At 30.4% G+C, this 16,289-nt stretch overlaps 2 protein-coding genes across 2 annotated transcripts in view; both read right to left on the bottom strand.

Moving 5' to 3' along the window:
- Positions 1-1,183: 1,183 nt before the first annotated feature.
- LOC113366144 (cell division cycle protein 27 homolog) lies at positions 1,184-4,191 on the bottom strand. The gene is given in 5 exon segments (XM_026607705.1): positions 1,184-2,256; positions 2,259-3,550; positions 3,636-3,783; positions 3,847-3,922; positions 4,168-4,191. Coding segments are annotated over 5 exon segments (2,484 nt in total). The 3' UTR covers positions 1,184-1,312.
- Positions 4,192-6,307: 2,116 nt separating this feature from the next.
- The window catches only part of LOC113367554 (alanine--glyoxylate aminotransferase 2, mitochondrial-like), a 38,565-nt gene continuing 28,583 nt past the window's right edge, over positions 6,308-16,289 (bottom strand). Inside the window, exons 2-11 of the mRNA XM_026609153.1 lie at positions 13,344-13,387; positions 13,063-13,247; positions 12,488-12,611; positions 10,928-11,116; positions 8,653-8,781; positions 8,407-8,568; positions 8,114-8,335; positions 6,994-7,135; positions 6,785-6,891; positions 6,308-6,427 (exon numbers count right to left, since the gene is read on the bottom strand). Coding sequence (XP_026464938.1) covers positions 6,308-6,427; positions 6,785-6,891; positions 6,994-7,135; positions 8,114-8,335; positions 8,407-8,568; positions 8,653-8,781; positions 10,928-11,116; positions 12,488-12,611; positions 13,063-13,247; positions 13,344-13,387 — 1,424 coding nt within the window. The remainder of the gene's footprint in view (positions 6,428-6,784; positions 6,892-6,993; positions 7,136-8,113; positions 8,336-8,406; positions 8,569-8,652; positions 8,782-10,927; positions 11,117-12,487; positions 12,612-13,062; positions 13,248-13,343; positions 13,388-16,289) is intronic.

The following is a 16,289-nucleotide window of genomic DNA, read 5'->3' as shown; positions in this document are numbered from 1 at the left end:
CATTAGTCCAAGGACTTACTTGTTTAGTCGATAATTTTTGAGTTTCAAATGACAAAAGATCAAATTTGGGTTCTTGGGCCAATACACGTACATTGCCTTAGAAAGAAAATGCCAATGGTTTTTCCATTTTCTTTCTCAAACGATTCAGAATGACTTGAAACTTCAGGAGAACGTAAAATTAGCAACTCGGATTTTATTCTTCTTCGGGAAGTTAATAAAATTAATTTAAATATAAAATTGTTGGAACTTCTTCAGTATGAGATCTTTTTTTAATCTGATTGATTTTTTGTGGAAAAGGAACTGATCCTTTATTTTTGTGAGAAGCGGTAAATTTTTATATCGTAGGTTTCAGATATCACAAAAATAATGAAAAATGTTTAACGAACTCGCGGAAAAACTTTTTAATTTTTGTTTAACTAACTGCAAGTTACAATCGTTAGTTTAGGATAGAGAAATTTATTTTAAAAAATCCCTTTAGTTTATTTTGGGTAAAAAATTGGCAAATAATAAATAAGACATCTTAATATTCCCTTTATTATTTGCAGTTCACAAAGTATTTTAAAAAACAGTATCAATTTCTGTGCCAAGTAGATATTGTTGGTACTATCAAATATTCCATAAGAATGCTTTTATTTATTTTAACAGCAGTACATTTGATAAAATTAATTCTGTTGGATAACAATTGTTTATAAATAACCCACAACAGGGTTGACCAACAATAGACATTAAAAAATAAACAGCAAATTACACTTTTTTATTCATACTTTTGAACATATTATTTCCACTACTATATAATTTATTTTTGCATCAAGCCTTCAATATAATATTTAAAATTATTTATATAATTGCGATGTGTGTAGTCTTTAATTTTATTATGCTTATCATAATATTAACATAAATTAATAACTACAAAGCCCACAAATGTCGGTCTGCTTATACATTTTATTTATTTGTGACTCTTTGGTAGAGACAATTCCTTTCACAACTGATTGGTAAGATCAATCTGAAAGTTTGTGTACAATATAAAAACAATTCGTCTTAAAACTATACAATTAACATTTACAAAAAACATATTCACAATATAAACAATAGACAAAAACAAAAAAAACGGATATAAAAATTATATACATATATATTAAATCCATACATATAAATGTTTAAAAATTATATAGTTTCTCCAACCACTATTATTGTTAATAAATAGTTTTCTTTAAAATTAATTTTGAGTCAATTTTCTACAGAAAAAAAATCCTTACAGATATAATATGCTTAAGAAATATATATTCTAGACCTCACACGATTAACACATTTATCAATAATTGACCTCAACATCACTCAATTCTGGCTCTGGCTCATCACTAAATAAACGCACTTGTATATGACGCAATCGTTGCATGTCTATTGTTTGGTCTTCTGGTGTGACATTTGCATCGTTACTTGTATTACTTTCGTCTTCAGCAGTCCCACTTACATTTGGATCAAAAGCCTCCTTTATTTGATTGTTAGCGCCCTTAGGATCCAAATCAGTAGCCCAACTAAAGTGCATAAGAGCTAAATGAACATTTCCCATTTTTTTGTGAACTTTGCCTATTAAATAATATACTAAAGATTCTTTAGGAGCCATTTCTTTTAACTCTTCTAATTCTTTCAAAGCTTCTTGGTTTCTGCCAATTGAGAAGTATATAGAGCCTCTGTGGAATTTGCTTAATGGATTTTTAGGGTTCAGCTCTATGGCTTGATTAAGAGTTTGTAAAGCTTTGTCCGTTTTGCCAAGTGCGTGCTGAACCACACCAATGTGGCACATAAGAACTGAACTTTGCCTGTTAATTAAAAGAGCACGTTTGTAATGGATTTCGGCTAATTGGAATCGCTCTTGCTTAGAATATATTGTACCAATTCCAAACCATGCATTGTAATGCCTAGAATTTAAGCGTATAGCATTTCTGAAACAACTCATAGCTTTATCGAGTTCTTCAGTGTTCACTAATTCATGCCCTAATAATGTATAGGCATAAACATATTTTGGATCCACCTGTACAGCTCGTTCAAAAAACTTAATAGCTGTATCATGCTCCTTATGCAAGGAAAAACAATTACCGCTAACAAGTAAAGAAATAGGCGAAGTCTTATCTTGAGTCATTAAATCTTGGGCAAGAGCTGATAACACAATTTCTTTTTGCAAATGCCAAAGCGCTGTGCTGTACATGTCCATTCGCTCCAATCTAAAAGGTTCTAATTCATGAGCCTGTTCGAAATATTGATGGCTGCTTCATAATCAGTCATTTCCATATGCGCCATGCCCAATGTTGTTAAAACCCAACCTGTATTGAAATGCTTTTGAGGAATTTCAAGTAAAACATCAACAGCTCTTTGACAACGAAATTGGGTTAAACATAAATAAGCTTGACCTAACTGTCTTAAAAGAAACATGAGTCCATCAACACTTTGTTTTTGCAAAACTAGAAGTTGCTGCGCTGATGTTTGTGCAGAGTTTATACTATTATTCAGCAAAACTTTTTGATCAGACGTTATAGTTTCTACTTTTTCTTTATCTACTGTTTTTTCAGTTATTTCGTAATTTGTTTTACCTAAATTAGTCTTTGTTAAACGTTGCTTTGGTTTTCTAGGAGATTTTGGGGTGGCAAATTTATTTCTATTTGGAGATTTATTATTTTCTTTAACTGAGTAATTATTTGTAAAAAGTCTAGAGCTCCTCCTAACTTGTGCTGAATGTATGTTAGATCCAGGAACTGTGGTTTGTGGTGTCGTGTTGCTAACATTACCACTCTGGCTGAATACAGGAGGCTTTGAGACTGCTACAGGTGAATCTTTTCGACTAATTAGTAAACCCATTTGTGCTCTTAGGCTGCTTAAGGTTTGTTTTTTACTACTTTTCTGATCATTTGCTTCTGTTAGAGCTGCTGATTGTACGGGAGTTGTTTGGACAAATGATAATTGTGGACTTTCCAGTGGCAAAAAGCCAAAATTTGGAGTAGCAGGACTACTTACTCCTGATGAATTCATTATATTAAATTGTAATTGTTTAGGGAGTGCTTGTAAATTGGTTATTCCAGATATACAACTAATATTTTGACCACATATACTAAACGGACTCTCTTCCGCAATTATTCTATTAATATGAGGGCCATTTACATTTGGTGTTACTGGGTTCATAATTGGTGTTGAATAATCCATGGGCGTTACACATGCACTTTGTACATTTATATCTACATTTTTATCTGTCACATTATGAATATTATAGTTCATTCCATTATACACAGTATCAGATGTTATTTGAAAAATTTGATTCGGATCTGGTTTATCACCTTTATTGCACAATTCTGTAAAAGAATTCCAAAGAAAGGGACATAATTGTAAAGCTTTTCGATTTGCTTCAAATGATTTTGATAACTGTTCTGTCTGTCCATATATTTTTCCTAATAGTTGAAGAGAAAAACATGCTTGATCACCAAAATCATTAACTACATCATCCAAGTTCCATTTTGTCACATTTTCTGATGGACATAGAGCACCTTCTGCTTCGCTCAATCTAGAATGAAAATAGTATTGATAAGTAATTGAACATTTTATTAAATCAGTTTGTAATAGTTTCCGAATCTCAATCTAATAATTACTTTTCCAAATCCATGGCGCATTTTGCCAACAGGTAACGACATTGTGGAGATTTGCTTTGATGTTTCTGCAATAACCAGAAGGCTTGTTGAATAAGCCCTGATCGATAATAGCATGTCGCTAGCAGAAACAAACTTTCATCACTGATTACTGAAACAAAATATTAATTAGGGCACTTTATAGATTTTGCTAATATAATTTAAAGATAATTACATTCAGCGTGTAATCTTTCAGCTAAGAAAGTGGCATCCTGATAGGCATAGTGATTTAAACAACGCCAAATAGCAGCCTGCAGAGAGAAGGAACTTATTAATTTTTTTAATTTAAGAACTTACAAAAATTTGCTTTTTAGTGAGAAATATATTTTTGGATTCAGCTTTAATAGTAAGATATTTATAACAATAGTTTTTATGCACGCAATAATGATTATTATTACACATTAAGTTATATGTCAAAATATATGTGCAAACAAATATATTAGTTTGACGTTTTGATGATGAATCATAAATATTTTTTCACAAAACCACATTCTACCTGTACAGGATCTTGTATTATCATTTTAGGAATTATTTTAACAGGTTTGAAGTTTTAAAACAATATCTAAACCATTTTAATCATCACAATGTTAGCTTATTGACATAAATGTATTTTACAAAACCCATAGTACGCCATGTTATTCAAATACAAATAGAAAACTGTATTGCCAGATTAGATCGTTGATTGATAAATTTCTTAGTAGTGTTAACAGATGTTAAAGATTGTTATTAAGAATATTTCGTATTTTGAACGTTACTATTTAAAAATATTGTTCAAAATTTTTTTGATTACTAATGTCTAATTCATACAACGTATGATGTACACACAATTTAAAATTCTTAATACAATCCTTTTGAATGATGTCCCTATGTCTAATGACGATTTTTGACCGCCAAATGGATTTTTTTTTCTTTTTTAACTAGATCTCCGAAACCGCTAGACCTGCCTTCCCAAAAGTTTAATCAGTTCTTCATCTTATCAATACAAGTAAAATGTTTTTTGAATGATTGAAATTGGACGCTCGATTCTCTTAAAAACTGAGTTACCATTTTTGACTTCGCCAAAAACTTATCAGCATGTCTCCTTATCAATACAAATCGAATGCTTTTTGAATTATTCAAATCGGTTGATCGATGTTCCCGAAATCGTCGACGAATTTTTTGTATCAGCACACACACACACATACATCCATTTTTTCTAAGGTATGTTAAAATATTCAGAAACCTTTGAAACGTAAAGATATTTAAAAATTTTCGATTTTTTGCGATTGGTGTATGCCATCGTGGCTAAAGGCTAATTGCTGGAACTTTCCATATAGCAATTTAAATTTACAGCAAATTGAATTTTTGTTGATAATATAAATTTTACTGAATCGACTTTTTTGAAAATATTGAAATATTTCGAAAAATTTGAAACCCAATCAAGTCGGAAATTAGTTTGAAATATATAAATGAACTTTAAAACATCAAAAATCTTAGTACAAAATCTAAACATATATACTTATTATTAAAATCAAAATATAATATTTTGACCGATTTTTGCTTTATGTTCGCAGATCTATTATGTAGAATTCGCTCACAATTATTTGATAATTTTAATAACACTTTTTTTTAGCTCAGTAGAAATTCCCTTGCTTGGGAAATTAAAAAACATATTTAAAGTAGATTCTTGTATAAATAAAATGAAGAATTTTTCTAACGAAACGCGCAGTTGCTCTTAATGACGTTGTTTTTTTATAGATGACAACTCAAATGGTTATTCTATCCCTAAGCAATAAATTAATTTTTACAATTTCTATAATAATAATAATAAATAGTTGTCTGCCTAGGCAGGTCCAAGGTATGAGAGCATCACAAAATCAAATCAATCTTTCCCTTCTTTGTATATTATTACTATTACCATTTCATTCCCACCTTTTTTACACTTTTATGTGTTTTTCTTAGCAAACTTCTGCTTCCTTGTTTCCTAGTCATGTACTTCGGCTTTCAGTTCCCTGTATGTTCTCGTCTTGCGTAGGTCATCAATCATCTGCATTCTTCTTGATCCTAATCTTTTCAGTACTTCTATTTTACCTTCGACGAAAAAATCACAATTTTTGCAGAATGGGTCCAATATAGTCCAGTCGTTTAAGTAAGAATCTGGGAATTTGAGATATCCAGCTGTAAGCCTGTAAATACTCTGTAAATACACCCTAAAAGTTGTCTGAAAGCCTACATATGGTACGTACACCCTACCATATGTAAGGTTTGAGACAACTTTAAGAGTGTATTTACAGACTTACAGCTGAAATTCTCAAATTCCGAGGTAAACTTGCTATAATGACTGGACTAACATTGGTCAGAAAAGTTATTCTTCTTCAGCACTCTTTTGTTTGTTATTTTATTTGTTCATCTTATCTTCTCCATTCATCTCCAACACTACTTTTAAAAACTCTCCAGGTAGTTTTTGTTGTCCTTTCTTGGAGTCCATGTTTCTGATACGTACAGAGCAACCACTAAATATAGAAGTTTTGCAAGTCTCTTTTTCAAATAAATAAGTTTTTTATTCTATTTTTTATTTACATATAAAAATATGTCGTTACAAAAATACAAGACGATCCTTATATACTATAGTTATATTCTTCTATTATACGATTTAATTAATGATTGGCACTTCGTTTAGTTTTCACAGCATGTGTCCGTAATGCCTTATCCAAAACTGCAACTGTGAAGTCAACATCAGCTTTTGTGATACACATTGGTGGCTTTATTCTTAATACCTGAAGAAAATAAATAATTTTAGTAAAAAAAAGATTTTATGTCTTAGGAGAAGAAATTATTATTATACTTCCTAATTATTGTACTAAAATAGGTGGCAAACATTTTTAAACCGAGGGACAGATTACAAATTTAAAAAAAATTGTAAAATAACATTTTGTTATAATCAGGAATTAACTGGAAATTTACTGAACATAGTTTGATAGTTGACTGTTTGATACTACAGTTTAGAAGTTAATGAAAGTCAAATTGGACCTTCGTGTTCCGCATCGAAAAATTCGGGCAGTCTGGTTTAAGGCAAAATTAAATTACAAGTAGTTTGAGATATAATTATCAACTATTATATGAATCATACGAACATTGGCGTTCAAGCCTCCTCGTCCCAATAGCAGCCCCATGTCTTTGCAGTGCTCCCAAATATCCACGAAATGTGGAGCAGACATGGGGGTTCGGCTTTTACGACCGTTCAAACATTCAGATTTGCATTCCGGCACTCCGCCATTTCCATTACAGGATTCTGCAGCATTTGAGTTGATTGCATTCTCATTTGCCTGACGTTTTACACAATCAACGAGTTCGACTCCTATCATAAGACCTTTGCCTCTGACATCACCGACGCATTTGTAACGATCCCTGAGACCCGCCAGACCTTCCAGAAGATACGTACCAGTTTCCAAAGCGTTTTGTTGTAGTTTTTCTTCTTCTAGAACCTAAAAAATAATAGATAAATGTTATCTACATATATATAAAAATAAGTCGGGTTTTCCTTCCTGACGAAATAACTCCAGAACGCACGAACTGATTTCGACAATTTTGCATTCGTTGGAAAGGTCTCGGACTCCGCAAGGTTTATAGCAAAACTAATGGTGCATGGCATCGTGCCTTAATGCAAATTGTTGGAACTTCACGCACCGTAATTAAAAATTCGAGTAATGACATTAGTAAGAATTATCAGAATTGTGCTTGGTTAAGTCAACGAGCAATTCTTGCCGCAAAGAATAATGATGTACACGCACCGAATTTTACCATTCAATCAAAAATTGCTGGCGATGTGGTGACATACCAATGATTCCGACTGGTCTTCCGTTTGACTTCAAACGATTGCAATTTCCAGTTCGCCTTGCGTTCGCAATGACAACTAACAAGTCGCAAGGCCAATCTCTTAGTGTTTGCGGGATAAATTTCAAATAGATTATTTAGAAAATCATTGTTTTCACACGGGCAGTTATACGTTGCCTGTTCACGAGTTGGAAAACCATCCGCTTTGTTTGTGGTAACGTCAGACCAAAAAACAAAAAATGTGGTTTACCAAAGAGCACTTCAATGAAACGGATAATTTGCTGATTCACTTTCATTTACTTAGAGGAGTTCAACTAAAGAATACTTCAATTCTGTAATCGAAATAAATTCATTACTGTTGTGCAATAAAATCATTTTTTTCCTTTTCAAATATAAAACAAAACAAAAAGTTTCGTGTTTTCTCACGAAACCATCTGGTGGCGAAACGGAGTTCGTCGGGTTTGCTAGTCATCTATGAAAGAGCGATATTTGGAAAAAATGTTTCTATTATTTCCACTAACTGGTTTCATTGTAAGTTTTCTATCAGAGCATGCTAATATGAGAATTTGTCAACACTACATTGGTATGTGGTATGATTCAAACATTAAATATTATTTTTAATTCCTTACATCGAGAACGGCTAGGCCAGTGGCGCACGCCAACGGGTTGCCCCCATATGTATTAAAATGCAAAGCTTGCGTAAGACACGATGCTATCTCTTTTGTAGTCACAACTGCTGCTAAAGGAAAACCATTTCCGATACCTTTAGCCATTGTCACGATGTCCGGTTGAACTCCATGTCCTTCAAAACCCCAAAAGTGGGTACCAGTACGACCGAAACCAGTTTGAACCTATTTAAAAATTGTAAAAAACATTGACTGGTAATTAACTATTTTATTTTAGTAAACATTTATTTACATACTTCATCTGCAACATACAATCCTCCATTAGCTTTGACTAGGGCATGAGCTCGTTTCAAATATTTTTTAGGGTATTGTACGGTCCCACCGACTCCTTGTATGGATTCTGCAAAAAATGCAGCAACTCGTCCTCTTGGCAGAGAATATTTGAAAACTTCTTTTAACTAAATCAAATTATTTATTATCACCAATGTAATTAAATATGCAGCAATAACAGCAAAATCGATTACTAATAAGTAAATTATTACCTGCTTATAATAAAGATCACCAGCACGACAATGATCGATGTCGCAATCACATTTTCGGTCTGTTTGCACTGGAGAATCTCTACAATGTGCGCCACCCCAAATTCCTTGATATGGATCTGGATTCATTACCTAGTAAATAAATTAAATAAATGGTTTTTAAGCACATTTTATGTCAAAAACAAATACGATAAAAATATTAATGTTTAATAATGTTTATTGGTAATATGGTAACGCTCGTGATTTATTAGTATCAACCATTATACACATTTATATGATAAATTATAAATTATATATTTATAATAGCATTAAAAATATGTATAATATTTAAAAACAATAATGTAATTAGAGTCATACTTAAAATATGACATGATCGGTTTGTCATTGTAATTAGCATTTAGAAATGAACCTTCATTAGAGAAATGAAGTAATTGCTAATTAAGAACTTCTATAATATTCGCTAACATAGTGAATTATGTTATACAACGTCTAAACAAATATTGTTTTCGCAAATTCACTCATCATGTAATAATTGTGTTTGAAGAACTTTATGTAATTAAAATTAACATACATTCATTGACTGTTTTTTTTTTTATTTTTTTGCTGTCTATATAAACTCATTTTTTGAACAGCTGTAATATCTGTTTTGCCTCAAAAATATTTTCCATTTCAATAAATTCAAATATTTATAGAAACTACGAATAATATAGAAATAATTTCTAATTAATGAACATACGTTTGGTACACAAATATTTAATTTGTTTTATTATTTTCAAGGAATGGGGTAAAATATTCTTCTGATTCAGGAATTTTTCATTAAATCAAGATATGTTCTACGATGTAACTTTAAAATGTTTATATATCTATGCCGATTTCCTTGTTGATATCGGTACGCATACAACGTTAACGCCGGCACGCATATAACGACAGATCTCTATTCACATAAGCGACGACTAATCACAATCGACCCGTATAGAAATGATATTATCGAGAGCGAATGACGAATCATTGGTACTAGACTCTTATTTTATCTTATCTACCGTAACGCACTTCCGTTGCATTTGTACGGATTTACACCCTAGTCGCGTCTAAAGAAGTTTTACTTCAAAAATTGAAATATGTCAAAGGTGATTGGCTGTAAGTACTACTAAAAACGTATTAAAGAATTTATTTATTTATTTAATTTATTTATTTGAAAAGAAGAGAATAGTATTCAATTCAAAACCCTTATTTTCTTTTTCTGAGCCCGGAAAATGTTGGTTACTACGATGTATGAATTGTTCTCTTTGGACGCACGCGTTACGTGATGATATAGAAAGCTGACTATTTATAAATATATCATAAATATATTTATGATATAGTTTTCCCAAAAACTAGTATCTAAGTGTTTATTACCTTTTATACCATTTTGTCCTTACAATGGGACCGATTCTGCCGCATAACAGAAAAATGTTATGGCAAGGCCATGTTACGCTCCAACTTTCATACATTATGCTACTGAATCATACTGAATACCGTCAAAATGTCATGCATTTGCTGTGCATTCAGGCGTTTTACACATAAATTGCAACGTCATTCGCATGTTATGTAGCTGTGTCAGAAATACCCTGTTATCTAATATGTTTTTTTTTTTACATTTGTGCGGTTTCTGGGATAGGTTTTCTATCTGACAACCTGAGAAAAACGTCTGACTGCACGGCAACCACATGGCTTGTGGCAATATTTAGAACGAATTTGTATGAAAACTTCTTCATAACATAGCCTTGCCATAACATTGGTCTGTTATGCGGCAGAATCGGCCCATAAGTATTAAAAACGTTCGGAGAATGTTGGTTACTACGATGTATGAATTGTTCTCTTTGGAGACACGCGTCACGTGCTGATGTAGAAAACTATTTATTTATGAACTAGTTTTCCAAAAACTAGTATCCCAAAGTGTATCACCTATTATGCCATTTTGTCCTTACTTTATGTATAGAGTCCGCCAACTAGCTTTTTTTGAAAAATTCCTTAAAAAATCTACTGAATATTTTGCCAATTTTCTTTTTGTTTGAAAATTCTATTAAAAAACCACTAAATATTTTCACTTTTTTCATTTGAAAGTGAAATGTAAAGAATGCAGAGTACACAGTAGGGTTGCTTAAGTCGTACCCCCTAAAAAAAAGTTATTTGGCGGACCCTATTCAAAGTTGTGTTGGTTGTATGAATTTCGATGAAAGTGTTAGTATTAAGTAACTTTATATCAAAATGCAATATTGAAATGATATCATTTTCCTACATGGTGTACAGCTTGTGATACTGGAATTGTATAGCGCCATGTGCTGTGTGCTGTTATTCCCATGGCTGCAGTGCCCATGCCGTGATAAGCATTCCGGAAGGACAGAATGTCGTGGTGTCCGGTGTGCAGGCGGGCCATCATCATGGCGAGATCAGTCGCTTCCGAGCCGGAATTTACAAAATAAACTACCTAGAGACAGATGTAAAATAAAAGGTAAATGATTATTTATTTTAAAAAAATAACAATAGTCAAAGTCTTGGCCAATGTCATATAAGTATTTATCAGTATTATACAATTTTTAATACAAATAGCCTCCATATAACGCTATAGTTACTAGTGTTATATAGACTACAAACTGGTCTACTACTAAAAACTTCCGTGCGAATTTGTGTACAAATTCGAAACAAAGGACTGGTACAAAAAGAGTGGTCATGTTCCAAAAATTTTAAAAACTAGTGGTGCATGGCATCGAGCCTTAAGGCAAATTGCTGAAAATTCCCGTACCAAAAATTAAAGTTTTTAAAAATGAATTCAATTTTTTTTTAGAACTTTGAAAACATTAGATTTTTGAAAAAAATGACTTATGGAAAAAAATGTTCTTTTTAATTTGAAATATTTTGGAAATTTTGATTTTTTTTTCAAAGCAATTGCACTACTTTATCTGCATAGAGACAAAATATCGAAGCGCGTAAGCGCCGCATCGTCGTCTAACGGACAAACAATGTTACGGAACCCATAGAAATGTAAACAAAATTGATACACATTAGTAAAAACTCCATAAAATATCTGATGTGCTTCTGTCTAACGATCATTTTTGACCGCCAAATGGCCTTTTTTTACTTTTTTTATTGCTTTCCCAAAAATCACCTTCAGTTCTCCATTTTATCAATACATTTTTTGAACCATTCAAATCGGACACTTTGTTCTCTAAAAATTTGGCACTTTTTTCCCCTCAAAACGACTGGACCTGCCTTTGCCAAAAACTAATTAGAATGTCTCCTTATCAATAGGAAACGAATGTTTTGTAATCATTAAAATCGGTTGAACGGTGTTCCCGAAATCGTCAACGAATATTTATCCGAACGCACGCACACATACACATCCATCCTTTGGTATCCATTTTTTCTAAGGTATGCCAAAATGTTCAGAAATCTCTGAATCGTAAAGATATATAAAAAATTTCATTTTCAATTTTTTTCCGATTACTATAATTATAAGTTACCCTACAGGAAGTTAAAGCTAATTTGTCATAACTAATTTTGTAAGGATTTTGCTGAGCATTTTTATCTTCTCGTGGGGTAAGTTATAGTAATCGTCTAAAAGTCTACAATAAAAATGTTTGCATATTTTCACGTTTTAGAGGTTTCTCAACATTTTGGCATACCTCAGAAAAAAATGATGTATGTGTGTATGCAGTATGATGTATGTATGAATATAATTTTTCGTCGACGTTTTCGTGAGCACCGCTCAACGGATTTGAATTATTCAAAAAGCATTCGATTCCCATTGATAGGTAGACATGCTGATTATTTTATTATTATTGTTTTAATACATTATTACCTTGAGGTCACCTGGCATTTTATCAGTCAATCTTTGGGCATATTCATGTATTTTTGGGTGCATATAAATATTTGTGGTGTGCCATAGAGAATCCATTTGGTCAGCCAAAGCTGCATTGACTTTCCTAAAAATAATTTTTAATGATTAGGATAAATTATACATAAACCCATCTTCATATAAATACTTTTAATTTATTTATTAAAAAATTACTTAAATTTTTGAATTTGGAGATGAATATATTAAATTCAAAGATAAACAATTCGTAGAAAACTTTTTACAAAATAGATAAGAACAATAACCAAAATGAGGCTACAATAACTAAGTACACTACAATAATCGATACTGTTTTTTGTCCAAATTATAAAATATTTAAATATTTCTAGAAAAGTAAGAGAAGTTAAAAAACACTGGTGTTTTTGTTATCAATTGTTATAAGGTATTAAATACTATTAATTATCAAATTAAAGATTGAATAGATGAAAATATGTTAATTTGAGTCAAAAAATGCATTTATACCAACGATAAAAAATAATATATAAAAATACTACGTTTTCAAGTAGCTTTTATTTACTTACGGATGACAATGACCAACACTGACAGTAACAATTCCACCAAACATATCTAAATATCTTTTTCCTGTATGATCCCATAACCATTGCATTTTTCCTTGATGTATTAATACTGGCTTTTTATAATACGAAGTGATGCAGGGCACTAACCGGCCCTGTCTTATATTTTGTACCGCGTCATAGTCAGGGCCCTATTATAAATAAATATAAATATTAGAAAATAAAATATCTTATTAACATAAAACTATTACAAATTCTACATTGATTTAATTGGTATAATGATTTACCTTGTACGACTTTGGTGTAAAATCACATGGTGGAAGTTCAGGATCTGGAGTAGTGTATATTTTCTTATATGTCGAATTCTTTTAGAATTTTCTGTAATTAAAAAAAAGTATTTTCATATATATCATATTACTACTAAAATTCTCAAAAAATGAATATGATTGTTCCAATAATGGAATAGTTACTACTCTACGTCTCTATATAGATGTTATTTTTTCCATTTATCTCAATTATCGTCTCCTCATCCAATTACACTGTCTAGTTTGATCTGGATATGAAATGAATTAAATTGGTTGAGGACACTATTTAAGGTCATATTTTTTTATTTCTATTGAACCTGATATTTTGTCTATCGATGACTAAAAAATATAGAAGAAATAGGTACTTAAAAATTGCACTATCCTAATCACTATAATACATTTCTAACGTGCACTTTACTAAAGGTTAAAATTAATTATTGTTTAACAGTTTAATATGTAAATTTATGAAACGAGTCTTGAAATAGCCAATAATTACATATGCGCATTTTATTGTTTAATAAAATGAATAAGAATTTGTTTAGATTATATCAGGCCATAACTTGTTTTTAAATATGGACTTTGATGTGACTCAGAATTCAGGTGATTTTGTTTGTTTTTATAGGAAAATTTTGCTTATTTGTTATTTTTTATTCATAAGTTTTGTTTAAATATTTAAATATTCATATATTTATATATATATATATATATATATATATATATATATTTTACTCTTTTTCAATTTATGTACATTTAAATATATTTCGTATTGGTATTGTATTGATATCAATTTATTATATATTTGCCAGAAAAAATGTTTGATTTTTGAAACTTGTGCAGCAAGAAAGGTAGAATAAATAAGAATTTTACTTCTAAATTGTAAATTATTCTTGTAATACTTGTAAATTGTAATTGTAATTGATGAAATATTAGAGATATTTTGCTGCTATTTAGAGATATTATATTTATAAAGTTACTGCATTTATTTACAATTACTCTTAGACATTTTAAAACATAATTTTATCTCAGTAAAAATAATTTTTATTAAAACTTTTACTCATATAGTCCAGTAATTTGGTCATTTTCCTGGTTCAGTACTCCTAGTATTCTGAAAAATGGTAACCTTATGGATTTCGAGGTGCTCTTTACGAATTTCAACTTTGCCACCTCCAATTTTTACGGTAAATCGCTGCCATTTGGAAAAATGGCGTCAAAAAATTTAACTAAATAAAATTTTCTACAATTCATTCAATAACAGTTTTTTTGTAAAATTAATAGTTTGATAGCCTCAAAATCATTGCTGTTCTCGCCGTCATATCGGAGCTCCCCATATTTGACTGCTCTTTGAACTTGACCACATTCTCTCTAATAAATAAATATTTTTAATGTTAAATCAAGCGAATAGAGTCTAGAAATATAATAATTTAAATATTTTTCTGTTTTTGCTGATAGCATTTGGAATTAACATTTTTCACTTGTCTAAAACCAACGTTATTTCAATCCTTGTTTTTTAGAAATGTATGACTAATGTTGTATCACCGAAAGTATCAAAATTATTTTGCTCCAAGCGCTTCGATAAAATGAAAACAAATAAAAAATAAATAAAACAAACAAACGATTTTGCACGAAGAAACCCATATTGTGGAATTATTTATGGAGGCAAGGGCACGGACTTTGATTTATGTATGCAGCTTGTATGTCGTTTCAGATATTTGCAATTTAAATAAAACTGGTTAAATGGCCTGACGATGGCGATCGGAAAGAAGCGTTTGGACATGAGAAAATATAATGTTTGTGGAATTAAATTTACAGGAAATTTTAAAAATTAAGAATTTTATGCTTTTATTTTTAGTAGATACGCCGTTGGATGTATCTACAATTTCTAATCAATATTAATTTCTTTATGCAGGACTGCTTATTTTTTCTATATAAACTGAATGTAGTTAATAAATATAATTATTCTCATAGTCGTCTTCATAGGCATTTAAATATTTTTTTTTTAAATTAATTCATTTGCTTATTATATTATATAAGATTTTATAATAACGGGCGTGGTTTTCAAAAAGTACAATTTCTGATTTTTTAACAACGATTGACTTTTCCTATTTTTAAAGATAGTATTCATTTTTTGTGAAACAGAAGATAATAAGTAATAGATTACGAACTTCTACTAAAAATATGAACTTTTTTGAGACTTTATGAGTCTATGAATTAGATCATCATATAGTTATATGATGATGATAATTCATCTATTGCGCCTGAAGTTCAAGGAAGCTTTTAATTAACAATTCATTGGTATAATGACAGACATAGCAATTTTACTTCTTCAGTTTGTCTCTAAATGTGATTCGAATTAAATGTTTAACATGTTTTTTTTATTATATTAAATTTTTACACCTGCCTTGAAATGGTCAATAAGTAAAACTGTAAAAAAAAAGATTTTAAAACTGTATTTTAACTTAATTACAGAACTTTTCTATTTATTTTTGTACATGATATCTAGTAATTATTTATATCGAGAAAATATCTTGTGCAAAACAATTTTGCACAAGTGTCAATGAACTAGTAATGAGTATTACCATTTCCTTACATAAATAATTCTACGTAAATACCATTGTTCGCAAATATTTTAAAATGAATTTGAAATTCAGCTAACCTTGATACATAATAATTTTGAAATGTATTTCTTTTCAATTTTATAATAATTATGTAATTACTGTCTTAATGGAATGAATTTGCAATTTTTCAATATGTACTAATTTGATAAACTGCGTGACTTCGGAATATCTGATTCGAAACTGGAGCAAAAATCGTATCATTAGCGTTGACGTATTTTATAATGATTTGTTTACTGAACTTTGATACCTTTCACTATCATATTTATTACGTCATATAAAAACAAAATTTATATATATATATATATATATATAT

The sequence above is a fragment of the Ctenocephalides felis genome, unplaced genomic scaffold (assembly GCF_003426905.1).
Source record: "Ctenocephalides felis isolate EL2017-DRISC unplaced genomic scaffold, ASM342690v1 CF-g0.4_SCAFFOLD_01170, whole genome shotgun sequence".
Lineage (NCBI taxonomy): Eukaryota > Metazoa > Arthropoda > Insecta > Siphonaptera > Pulicidae > Ctenocephalides > Ctenocephalides felis.
The sequence above is the reverse complement of the archived record's forward strand: the minus strand, read 5'-3'. Positions and strand labels throughout refer to the sequence as shown.